Consider the following 13,220-nt stretch of genomic DNA (forward strand, 5'->3'; position numbering starts at 1 on the left):
TGTCCCACATTAACCACCTTTGTCCTGTCACCTTTGAGATGTGTGTGTATGCACCTGAAGCTCCCTCGGTACTTTTCAGATTCCTACCATTCCCAGTTTAATTCTTCAGCTGTTAGCTCTCCCAAGTGCTCTCACACTTTTCTTAGTTGAATTCCATTTGCCACTTCTTTTCCTACCTGACCAGTCCATTGATATCCTCATTACTTACTAGCCGACCAATTTCCATGTCATCCACAAGCTTCTTGATCATACCCGTTACGTTTGAGGTTGAATTATTAATGTAAATTATAAACAGCAACTAGACTCAGCACCAGGTTCTGCAGAATTCCATTAACGTAAACATCCCTCGACCACCACCCTCTGTTTCCTGCCTCTCAGCCAATTTTGGATCCAATGTATCACTTCACCTTAGAACCCACTGGCCTTTACTTTCTTGACCAGTCTGCCTTGAAGGACCTTATCAGATAGACCATAGCAAATGCATTACCCTCATCAAAATCCTGGTTATCTTCTTAAAGAAAAGTTTCAACTAAGTTTGTCAAACATGATCTTCCCTTAACAAATCCATGCTGACTACCCTCATTAAATCTCTGTATATTCCAGTGCAGATATATGCTTTCTAATAACTTGGCATAGTAATGCCTCCTTAATGGTGAGCAGAATGAAGTATTAGCTATAAGCATAACAAGGGAAGTAGTGACATCTCTGAAGATGGATAAAGCACCAGGGCAGGATGAATTGCATCCCAGGTTGTTCAAGGAAGCCAGGGAGGAACTAACAGATATCCTGAGGATCATTTTTCAATCCTCACTAGATACAGGTGAAGCAGAAGCAGATTCGAAGTCAGCAACTGTCACATCATTGTTTAAGAAGGGTGCGAGGGACAGGTCAAATAATTGTTCCAGTCAGTCTGATGTGGGTGGTTAACACATTATTGGAATCAATTCTGAGAGCCAGGATAAACTTCCACTCAAAAAGGCAAGGATTAATCAGGCACAGTCAGTGTGGTTTGTTAAAGGAAAGCAGCACCTTAAACGTAATTGAATTTTTTTTCTGCAAATATCAAGCAGGGCAGAAGGAAAATCAATGACAGTAGTGTAATGCATGTTGGCGACATGGATTTTAGAAAGGCATCTGACAAGGTCTCACATAACAGACTGGTCAGAAAAGTAAAACCCCATGGGATACAAGGCAATGTGACGAGTTGGATCCAAAATTGCCCAGTGACAGTAAACGTAGGATTGACAAATGCTTTAGCGAATGGAAAGCTGTCTCCAGTGGCACTGAGAGCTCACTATTGGGATCCCGGCTGTTTTTTATACATTCATGATTTGGTCTCATCTGACAGGCATGATTGGGAAATTTGCAAACGACATAAAAGTCATCTGTGTAGTTCATAGTGAAGAGGACAGCTGTAGACTCTGGAATGAAATTAATGGACAGAAAAGTGGCAAATGGAATTCAATCTAGAGAAATGAGGGTGTACTCAATTTTGGGGAAGCAAGAAAAACAAGGAAATACACAATAAATTGGAAGACATTGAGAGGGTAGAGGAAGTCAGAGGAGTGCATGTCCACAGGTCACTGAAGGTGGCAGGACAGATAGATGCACTGGTGATGGTGGCATATGGAATAAACAAAGAATAAAACTCTTTACTACATAAGTAAAGGATTCAAAAGCAGGACATAATGCTGGAACTGTGTAAAATGCTGCTTAGGCCACAGGTGGAATTTTGCATACAGTTCTAGTCACCACACGACAGCAAGGACATAACTTCTCCAGAGACAGTGCAGAAGAGTTTCACAAGAATGTTGCCAGGACTGAAAAATTGTAGCTGTGGGGAAAGTTCATGTAGGCTTGGGTTGTTTTCCTCAGAACAAAGAAGTGACTTGATTGAGATGGACAAAATTATGAGGGGCCTAGTTAGAGTAGACAGGGAAGACAGTTTCCTCTAATGGAGATGTCAATTTCCAGGGGGCACAGGTTTAAAGTGACCGACAGAAGACATTAGTTAGTAAAAACTTTTTCATCCAGAGGAAGGTCGGTATCTGGAATTCAGTGCTCAGATTGTGGTCGAGGAAGGAACACTCAACATACTTAAATGATATCGAGATCTGCACCTCAAGTGTAGTAACTTGCAAGGCTACGGACAGAGTGCTGGAAGGTGGGATGAGAACGAGCAACGAGTTTACCTCCTCAGCTGGCACAAACACGATGTACTCAAAGACCTATTTCTGTGCTGCAGATTTTTTATGGTTAAACGTGCTACACAAGTTGTTGTTGGTGAGGGTTAAAAATATTCAATATACAACATGTTTGTCAAAATCTAAAATTAAACCACAAGCTAGAAGCTGCTGCAGCAGCATTTTGAATACTTTTACTTCACAAATAAGCAAAATCGTGCATGTAAAAAAAACATTCACATTTAATTAACCCTGCGTTGTGGCACCCGTTTACAAGAACACATTTACTGGAAATGAAAACTACTTTCAGTTTTCCAAGTGGCCTGAAAAGTTGATCCTGCAACTGAATGGAGTCAGTGTTGAAATATACACGGGCAACTTGCCTGCCACACTGCTCACCAGCTGATCTTGGGTCAGAGGACATTTGGTCCCTTAAGCTCCTAAGGCCATTGTTGTGAAAGACAAACATACAGCGACCAAAATATTGCTGAGCTCAAGGAACTTGGTATGTTTACACACTTAACACTGATTCCAGGATGATCCTTTAAACTAGTCATTTCCCACAACGCTAACCACAACTTCGTAAGCAAAAGGTGCATTTTACCACATAATGCAGAATACATACTTATGTCAAGGTGAAGCCTGTAATTGAAAATATATTAAACTGACAACTAGAATATCTCTAACTACTCACTGCATAATATGCACCATGGGTCTATCCAAAATCCAGCCTCAGTCATTTGACTTTGGGGCCCAATTGGAGTTTGAGGTTTACCTCAATAATTAACTAGACAATACTTGCCATAAGCAGTAACACAAGCTGAGGGAAGGTTAACATTTTGTGTGCATTCTCTCAGTCGTCACAGATGCACCAGTGACATGATCCACAGTGGCTCTAAAAGGGCATTTTTCAATCTGTGTTTCTTGCTTGAAAAAAATGCAAAGCATGACACACAAGAATTAGTAGATGACCATTCAGCCCATCAAGCCTGCTCCACATTCGATACAATCATGTTTGATCTAATTCGATCCTCAACTGCACTTTACCATCCATCTCCCATAAACCTTTTAATCTCGTCAACCAAAGATCATGCAACTCAGCCTTGAAATATATTCAATGGCGAGGCCTCCATTGCTGGATTGGGGAAAACAATTCCTCAGACTAATGACCCTCCATGGAAAAAAAAAATTCTCTAGCTCGTTCATAAAAAGGAGACCCTGATTTTTAAACTGCATCTAATTCCCGACTCCCCTCTACAAAAATAAATATCGTCTCAGCATCCACTCTGTCAACTCTCCTGAAGATCTGAGTTTCAACAATATCTTCTTTTCAACTCCAATGGGTACAGGCTCAACTTTTGTTCACAAGATAACTACTTCATCCCAGGAATCAACTGGAGTGAACCTTCTGAGTTGTTTGGAATGCAATTTCATTCAGCAACTGGTCTCCTGAGTTGAAGAAGTAAGGCCAATTACAGCTGCTGCAATACTTCCTTAATTTTATACTCTTTCACTTGCAATAAACACCAACATTTCATTTGCCTTCCACCTCAACTTCAAGTCCATTTCGCATTCCTTGTCTGAAGGCCAAATTTATTAAATCACACTCAATAATGGACAACATAAATTAAACAGAAGTTGTCCAACTACGAAGTTATACTATTAACTCGTGACTGGCAGTAACTGGTAGTATCCCACTTGCAGGATTGCACAGTAAAAGTTATGCCTAACATTGGGAGTACCATAACCAAGCATGCATTAATATTTCAGCTCTACAACTGGGGCAATTCACTTGGACTAATTTAGCCCATCCTTCACTATCTTGAAGATTAATTACTTCACCTGAAAATCTCATTTCAAGAGCAAATTCAACATCGCACATCTTCCCTCGTAACAGTTTCCTGATAAAACAGTATGATTGCTCAGGTGCTTTTTCCCCCATAACAATTTACTTCTGAGTTAATGACCAAAACTGCACACTATGCACAGTGGGTTCTGTCTGACCAAACTCTAATACGCCTAAAAGCTTTGCAAACAAAAAAGATACTGCAGTTGCTGGAAACCTGAAGTAAGAACAAGAACACTAGAAATATTCAGCAAGTTTGGTAGACAGAAACAGTGAAACAGTGAGCATTTCAGATCAATCATCTTTCAGAACACAACCTGTGTTTCTCTTCATGGATGCTGCCTAACCTGTTGACTATTTCCAGCATTTTTATTTTGTTTTAGTGACAAGCTGTTTCTCACTAATTGTTGAAATCTAAGATATTTCAATTTTTCCATCAATGAAGCTGTTAGCTGAGGTTTACAGATTCACACATTACATTCCCCAAATCTTTCCTTGTATGTACCAAATCGTTGCTCATTTAACAGACATCTCATGTTGGCTATATCACCCCATACTGATTATTATACAGTGACTGATACTGAACTGTATTGACCACCAAGTAGTCCAATAGCCTAACACATGCAGATTCTCAAAATCTGGTTCATGATTCTTGGACAATCCTGTTCACTTCGGTGGAGTCCGCAAACTGGAGAATTCTTCCAAACATGATCAGGCAAGTAACCTGTGTCTTAACGGTGAGATATTTAGTCTGATATTGAATAATATCTACGACTTACAATCCTCTGATTAAACCATTGTGTCGACGTTCATTTTCAAATCAATTTTTTTGTACAGTTTCTCTCTACATTCCATGAGAAAAATTCCACATTGCAGCAAAAGCAAATTTTATTATACATCCATCATAAAAGATGTCCACTCAACCAACAATGCATTCTGAAAAGTACATTTCTCTAAAAATGCTGTGAAAAAATGAGCATTCCAACTTCAAACTGAGCTCCTTCTTTTGCTTATGAGCATCACATTCTGCTGTGATGGAGCTCCTGAACCAAGCAAAATGTTCACAACATTCCCAACAATTAAACTGAGAAGTCATCAAAACGTTGGCTCTATTCTCTCTCCACAGATGCTGTCATAACTGCTGAGATTTTCCAGCATTACCTGATTTTGTTTCAGATTCCAGCATCTGCAGTATTTTGTATTTGTCCCAACAATTAAGGCACAATCCAGCCATATATCGTTGCCTGTACAGGGTTATCACATTAGGCCAACTGATCATCTTAAACTATCTATTCCACATCAGCAAGCTTCTTCATTCCGAAGTACAATGTCTGACTGCTGATCCAAATGCTTCCTACTGCCATCCACCTCCACAATCCACCCTCAGTTTGCAATACCTAGCTGCTGCTGCTTTTAAGCCCTCCATTTGTAACTTCTCCATTGCGGAGCAATGGTTCACACAGATTTTGCTGTGAAACGCCAAATACTCCAGAATGCATCATAAGCTTCGTTGCAAGCCAATTTTCAAACCACTGCCTAGTGACCCCACTCCACGTTCACAATGAAGATTGGATTAGGTTTTTTGCTCATAAAGACACCATCTTCAGTTAAGTGCAGCTGGGTGACAGAGCTCCTGTTTCCAGCAATTTTGCACCATCCTTTCAATTAGGACCTGTAGCTGGCAAATTGCTGATGCATTATTTTTATTCTCTGCTAGCAGATCAGCAGTTTCAAGCAGAAGGTTTTCCTTTAACCAGGAGAATTAAGTGACCTAGAGTGTTAACTGGTAATCCAATTCTAAAAGTATACTGGTCCCGCTCCATTCCGACAATATTCTAGTAGATTCTTACATGGAGTAGATTGCCATCTAGCCCACTCACTTTAACGTTGATACACAATATCAAATCCATAGAAGATACATGGTTATTTGGAAAGTTGTGTTCACTAATTCAAGATGCACAAAACTACCATTTCACTCGTACTGCAGGGTCAAGGCAATGATATATTCATGGAAATTGAACAACATATTGGCACAGAATATGGCCCACAAGCTTGCATCTTCAGAAACCCAGTCTTCCAGCTATTATCGAGTCATGTACAAAACGCATGTTTTTAAGTTTGACTGTAGCTTGTACATCACAAGAAAACATCAAGAATACAAGTGTTAACATTATCATGCATTTGCAATGTTCCAATGAAATTTGTTTTCCAAGTTTATGAATTACAAGATGCACAAAATGTTAATTGCATCCATCTGACTCATCTTACTTGCATTTGTTTAATCTTGTTGGTAATCAATATTTTCCCAAAATGTCCATGATGATAATACAGAAGTAATCACGTACACCTCCAAGATCCACAAACAGCAAATTAAAGTGACCTTCTAACCTATTTTTGACCACGTGAGCTAAAGCAATTATCTTCTGCTGATAGGGTTACAAGTAGAGAAGGGGAAGAAACATGTGTGCAGTGCAAAAAAAAAGCATAGGACCTAATGGCATGCTTTTGCTGTTCTTCAAATACTACCACATGAACAGGAACAGGTTTGTTGGGCCTTCTTCACAATCACATGCAAAATAAGATATTTTCAATCTGAAAATTTAGTCTGGCTTCCAAGACCAAGTTCTGGAAGAGGGCTTCAAGGCACAAGCTGAATGAACTAAGCTCATGCTTGAGGAGCAATGGATTGCCTAATTGATTGCGTGCAGTGCCAGCAATTTGTTTCCGTGCATGGCCCTTAAAATTATTTTATGCAGTTGCACATGCAGTTAAAGGGGTTTTAAATGAATTGTGTGCCTGTGTAACATGGAGTGAATATTAAAAAGATTTTGACCACCACTGATCAAGTCAAAGCACTAATAAGACATAACTGGCATTCCAAATTTTCAGAGTTGTTGCAGCATTTCCTAATTTTACTAATTTAATTGCTGCCTGGTAACTTGTCACTGCACAAAAAAAGTTAACAAGTACTCAGACTATAACTTTTTTTAAAAACTTGGTTTGTGCCACGAGTACAGTTACATTAACATTGCAATGAAGTTACCATAAAAATTCCCTAGTTGCCATGCTCCAACAACTGTTCAGGTACACTGAGGGAGAATTTAGCGTGACCAATGCACCAAACCAGCACTTTTTTGCACTGTGGGAGGAAACCAAAGCACCTGGAAGAAATGCACACAGATACGGGCAGACTCCTTACAGACAAGCTGGGAATCGAATCCGGGTCCCTGGTGCTGTGAGACAGCAGTGCGAACCACTGTGCCACTTATCTTTCATAGTTTTAATCTGTGGTGGGCAAACTGCAGCCTGGTGGCCCATCTGGCTCCTGAGTGCAGCCTTCAAGATATTTTATTGACCCTTGCCCACATGTCAGATTGTCATATTCCACTCATCTCCATCCAGACGTTTTTTTCCCCCAAACAGTATGACTGAAGCAATGTGCATGTAAAGCAAGAGCAAGTGAAATAAGATCCACGTGGATTGTGCACAACATCGGATGCAAAAGGAGCTCTCGCAGCCTAAGTACAAATATTTATCATTTGAAGTTGATGGTATTTCTATTATGTACAACATATAATGAAGGATTTTCTTTAACTCGTTATGAAATATTTGATAGTGTTAAAGGTGGGATCACGGGTCATGAACATGCCCGATTTAAATCTTGCGGCCCACTGATGTAGAGGGTCCACTCATGCAGCCCATTCACTAGCCTATGTTGCCCAATAGTTTAAAATCAAATCAAAAGTGCCCAAGTAATGTCAACCCAGCAATGCATGACATTAAGGACAGAAAGCACATATCAACATGCAGCATTGCATCCTATCCAAGTTTAAAATTTAATCAAAGATTCCTCTTTTATTTGAATACAACTAAAGTTTCAAGTTCAAAACAAAATGAAAAAAAACTACCAATAACATTTGTTACTGCTAATTTAAATATCCCATAATGAACCAAATTACAGATTAACCTACTGAAAGGCACTAAATTAATTTAATCCAGCAATAGCATTCAATCTCATATCTATTCATCCCAGTTAGTTGAACTGTATTATTACATGGTATTTGTCATCAGATCAGATATTAAGTGGCATAGGATGCATGGTAAGCAAAGTGCTTGCAGATTTAATTGCGTTTACAAGTGGTATATATTCTAAACTACTACCATACGACGTGTGGTGTGTAGCTCTGCCCTGCTCTACCATTTCAATACTGCACAAAGCTATTTTAGCAGTAACACCAGTCTGACCAGACTTGTTCAAATTGATAGGAATTTCACATATATTTGGTGCAGTGATATTGAAACTTAGGGCAACTGTGTAACTTATGCAACCCAAGACACACAGATTACAAAGGGCGCTGTTTCCTGACAGGGGTCTGCTGTATAAATACTCAAAAATAAACTTGAATAAGCCAACATACATTTAATATTTCAGTAATTTGTACCAAAAAACACGCTTTAAAATGCACGGTGGCATACAAGGATGGAAAAATTCTATTTCATACAACATGCACAGCACTATCATACTGGCCTGCAAAAAGGCTGCTCAAATGTCAAACAATTCCAAACTTTTGCAGGGCTGAATAATCAAGTTTAGATGTCATACTTGAGAAAAGTCAAGCTGCAGACTGCAATGAAGTTGTTTTCTTGAATTCAGATGTTAATTACTTTACACATTTATAATTTCCATATCATACCAAAGACAAAGGTTTGCCTTCAGAATTTCCAATTTTTTCTGCAACCTTCATATATATGACATGTGAACCAAAGGATTAAAAGGACGTTTGTCTACATGTAACTGAAAAACATCTATAAAGTCCTATTTTTGTTGCTGTTATAAAAAAAACAAATTATTCCTTTAAAATACCAACCGTGAGCAAAAATCCTGTTTTAAGATTTGTTAGCGCTATTGACCCAAGCACTCAAACACCAGATACACAAATCAAAGTATTTGCTTTTCAGTCAGACAGAAACAACTAATAATGAAGTTGATAAATTTAGGCAACATACATATCTAACCTACCAAACATATAAAAATGTATAAAATTGCACAATTGGTATTTTCAAGTATCTTTGAAGGTGACAGTTCTGTGCGCAAAGAAGGCGCATTTCATTGTTTTAATACTGTGTGCATTTTACTCAATAAATTCCTGATACACAAATTATCTGGTCCTAAAAATTGCTAAGGTTTTCCATAATGTTGCACTCAATTACATGATTTAAGTCTGGCTAAAACTTTTCATTATTCCCCACAAAGTAGCAATACAATTCTGATCTAAATGCTCATTTATCCCGAAACCTGCGTTCATAAAAATATTTAAGCATAAGGAATAGGATCAGTTTAAAATTTGTACTTCAGATCCACATTTAAGTACTTAAAATACACTTCACGATGGAAGTCCACTCAATAGCTTCTTCTCAGTGTGATCATAATGCTGTTATTTTAACACAAAATCATTTTAATACTGTAGAAAACAGTTACAACAAAGCATAACTGATATCCATGATTACTGTCATTACTCCCTACAACCCAAGTTACAACACAAAATGCTGCAAATGAACCAGTCTCTACAATATTGCAAATTATTCAGAAAGTAATTTCTTAAATCGATGAACCAACTAAACCTTTGCCAGATTAAAAATGTTTCCAATTCGACTTTAATACCACTAACCTCAAAACTAAAAGGCAATATTCAAATTGCAAAAACGTAATTTTCCTAACTGTCCACAAAAATCCTTTATGAGGAAAAGCAGGCTACTATCTCAAAACATGGATCTTCCTCCAGTAGCTAATAGCATTAAACATCACTTACAGTCTCTCCACTAATCTTTGAACCTTCAAATTAAGATTCAAAATCTACCTGTAAGCAGTTTAATACATCCCAACAACTGCTGGCACGACAACATTCCAACGAGAAAATTAACACTTTTCAGATAGCACATCGGATGGCAGCATTCAGAATGTTGCTACACTACCCGCACAAACCCTCGAATAAAGTTTCTGCTATTAAGTTAGAAAAAAAGCCATAGAGCCATCAAAAAAACGTCTACTGAGCACTTCATATTTGAGTCTTACCTGAGCCACCAAATTGACTGCTTGCCAGTGTGGTTGGTCCATTTTTTCCACTATTAACAGGAGGAGAAAACATCTAAAAAAAGAACAGATCAAGATTAATGAGTGATCTATATTTTAACCCATGAATATCAAACATCTGGCAAACTGTACTGATAACAGATTATCTTCTATGATGGAGTAGTCAAATCGTTATGTGCAACGTGACAAATGATACCTTTTATGTTTTAAAAATAGTTGTAACACTAAATTAAATCTATTATAAAATTTTGACGTACACAATAGCCATTCCTGATCGTCTTGATTGTAAATTTTGTAAATGCAATTATCAAAAGGAGCAACTTCTAGTAAAAACGTAATACTGGACGATTTATAATTCAAAAATATACTTGCCACTACCATTTATCTGACAACACTGATCAGTAGAAATCCACGAGTAACTTCAGGCGATGCACGAATTCTGAAATAATTCAATGCTGAGCTCAAAGTTAAGCTAGTGCTGAACGCCACATTAAACTGTTTTGCAGTAATTTCTTCAGGAACCTGCCCTTCGACTCGTCTAGACATAACAGTAAACTTCAGAGACTTCTTTTGACTAGGCAGGACGAAGGCAACGCCACATGGCTTTTGAGTGATGGGAAAAACCGTGTTAATAATAAAAGCCTCCAAGCATCATACCGCACTAAAATCCAGCAGATCGCTCAATTCCTTGTCCGTTCCTATAGCGGCCATCCGCTGCTGTGGATTCATCTTGATTTACTCTCACTAAACCTAAGAACAAAACATAGTTACACGATTTACTAAAAAAAACACTGCTTTTAAAATAAAAAAAACAAAAGAGAAAACCCTCAGCAGAAACCTTCAAAGTTTGCTGGGGAGGTTTGAAAAAAAATCTAAGGAAGGCTCCGACTCACTGACAAAATAAAAAGAAAAGTTGCCGTGCATCAGGTTCCAAAAATATCCTACCGCAGAAAGAGAAAGCGACCCTTCGGAAACACAAGAGTTACTGTACGAGAAATGACAAGTAAGCCGCTAACATAATTCCACATAACAAAGACCATTTAGCCTCGACTAGCAGAACCAACACGCTAAGTAAATCATCAGTGTTAAGTTTTGTATAGAACAATCTCCAGGGTTTTTTTGGTGATGGGGAGAGATTAAAGGAAGGGAGGGGGCAATCCCCTGGTTGGTGTGAAAGAAATCCTTGGCTCTGTTCACCCTGCTGTCGGTGGGTTTGGGTTGAGGGGGCGGGCGAGGCAGGCTGGAGGCGGGGGGAGGGACATGGCGAGGGTTTTTTTTGAAGTAGGGTGGGGGGAAACATCCCTCGCCTCCCCTCTCCTTCCTGCCGGCCTTGTTCCCCACCCACCCTAAACTCCCCTCCCTCACAGGCCAACTTTAGCCACTCTCCCCTCCCTCACTCACCTCGCTCTCCCCCACCCCCTTCCAACGAACATCCAACTGCCGCCAGCGCACACTCCCGCCGCCGGGTTGAGTGATGAGTGAGGGGAGGCTTTTTAAACTCCCTCCTCCTCCTCCCCTTCCCCGCCACTTTCTGTCCTTCCTTTCCCTTCGGCGCTTCGCCCGCCTGTTTTTCCCCCCTTCCCTTCCTTCCTTCTCCGCAGACACAAACACACACCCCCGACCGCCTCGAATGCCTGACACAAGCAGGCTGGAGGCCCTCTCTATCTATCTCTATCTCTTTCCCCCCCCTCTCCCGCTGTTTATCGCCCTCAGCGGCTGCCTCAGGCGGACATGTTGTTTTCGGGGAGGGAGGGAGGGCTCAGAGCCGCCTCACCACGCTCGGCCCGGGACGCTGTATCCCTCCGAGCCGCGAGGAGAGAGCGGCGGGGGGGGGGGGGGGGGGGCAACAACATACAGTCCCCAAAAAAACAGGGCACCCCCATCTCTTTGCAAGGTTCGGGGAGGAGGGATGCAAAAATCCGTGCATTCTGCAATTTAACATCCAGACACGGTTTGAGCCTTCGTCACTCCGTGGACGCTGCAATTACAAGGAATGAATGACAATGAGCCCGGAGGATCCTTTGTTTGCGCGGCAGGCGGCGGCGACGGTGAGGCGGCCCGTGTTTTCCTCTCTCTCTGATTGACAGCAAGGCCCGAATTGCACACATGGCCAATTAGATATTATCTTTCCCCCAGTACACACAGGATATACTTTTTTTTGTGTGTGGATATACTTTCATCCGAGAGGTAATGTTTGCTGTGTTGTTACAACGTTGAAGAATTGTGTCACTGGCGTCAGTTATTATGATACACAGTACCAAAGCAGAACAAAACTGGCAGCCACTGAAAATTTCATCCAACAGCAGAAAATGCTCAGCAGGTCTGGCAGCATCTGTGGAGGGAGAAACAGTTCATTTTTTTTTCACTGGCACACTTTATTTCTAATCTAAAAAGCCCATTCGAATCAAGTCCAATCATGTTTTCAGGCCTTTGATCAGCATTAATGTCTACCAACAGCACTTTCTACTGGTCTAAAAAGTTTGCAACTCACGACTAAAATACGTTTTCCGTCCATTTTGTTTATTAGTGTCACAAGTAGGCTTACGTTAACACTGCAATGAAGTGAAAGCCCCTTAGTCGCCACACTCCGGTACCTGTTCAGGTACACTGAGGGAGAATTTAGCACAGCCAATGCACCAAACCGGCAGTGTGGGAGGAAACCGGATGGAAACCTGCAGACGTGAGGAGAATGTGCAGACTCCACACAGACAGTGACCCAAGCCAGGAATCAAACACAGGTCATTGACGCTGTGAGGCAGCAGTGTAACCGCTGTGCCTGCTTGGTAAGTTATTTCTCTTTTTTTAAATAGTGCAGGCTCTTAAAACTATATTCATCATATTAAGTGCCCTGTTGCAAGATAAATTGTCTGAAACAAAGTGATGTACATAGGAGGATCAATCGCTCATTCGAATTGAGTGAAAATCTATTCTTTAGATATTCCCAATTCTAATTCAAGACATGAAACTTGAATTCTGGCTGTCTCCCCACAAGATACTGCCAGACCTCCTGAGTATTTTCCATCATTTTGTTTTAATTTGTAATTTTTTACTAATTAGATTTATTATCTAATGAGAAAATAAATCAGTTTAATTGTCAACA

The 13,220-nt window shown here is 40.1% G+C and overlaps 1 protein-coding gene across 6 annotated transcripts in view; it reads right to left on the minus strand.

Annotated features, from left to right (window-relative positions):
- The window catches only part of tcf12 (transcription factor 12), a 260,025-nt gene extending 248,110 nt beyond the window's left edge, over positions 1-11,915 (minus strand). For 4 of the 6 annotated variants that reach the window (XM_080214469.1, XM_080214470.1, XM_080214467.1 and 1 more), the window contains exons 1-3: positions 11,522-11,871; positions 10,778-10,870; positions 10,103-10,175 (exon numbers count right to left, since the gene is read on the minus strand). In XM_080214469.1, the coding sequence (XP_080070595.1) occupies positions 10,103-10,175; positions 10,778-10,849 (145 nt within the window). In that variant the 5' untranslated portion in view covers positions 10,850-10,870; positions 11,522-11,871. The other 2 variants (XM_080214465.1, XM_080214466.1) reach the window with 2 other exon arrangements.
- Between the last annotated feature and the right edge of the window lie 1,305 nt (positions 11,916-13,220).

The sequence above is a fragment of the Carcharhinus amblyrhynchos genome, chromosome 28 (genome assembly GCF_965287045.1).
Source record: "Carcharhinus amblyrhynchos chromosome 28, sCarAmb.v2.hapA, whole genome shotgun sequence".
Taxonomy (NCBI): domain Eukaryota; kingdom Metazoa; phylum Chordata; class Chondrichthyes; order Carcharhiniformes; family Carcharhinidae; genus Carcharhinus; species Carcharhinus amblyrhynchos.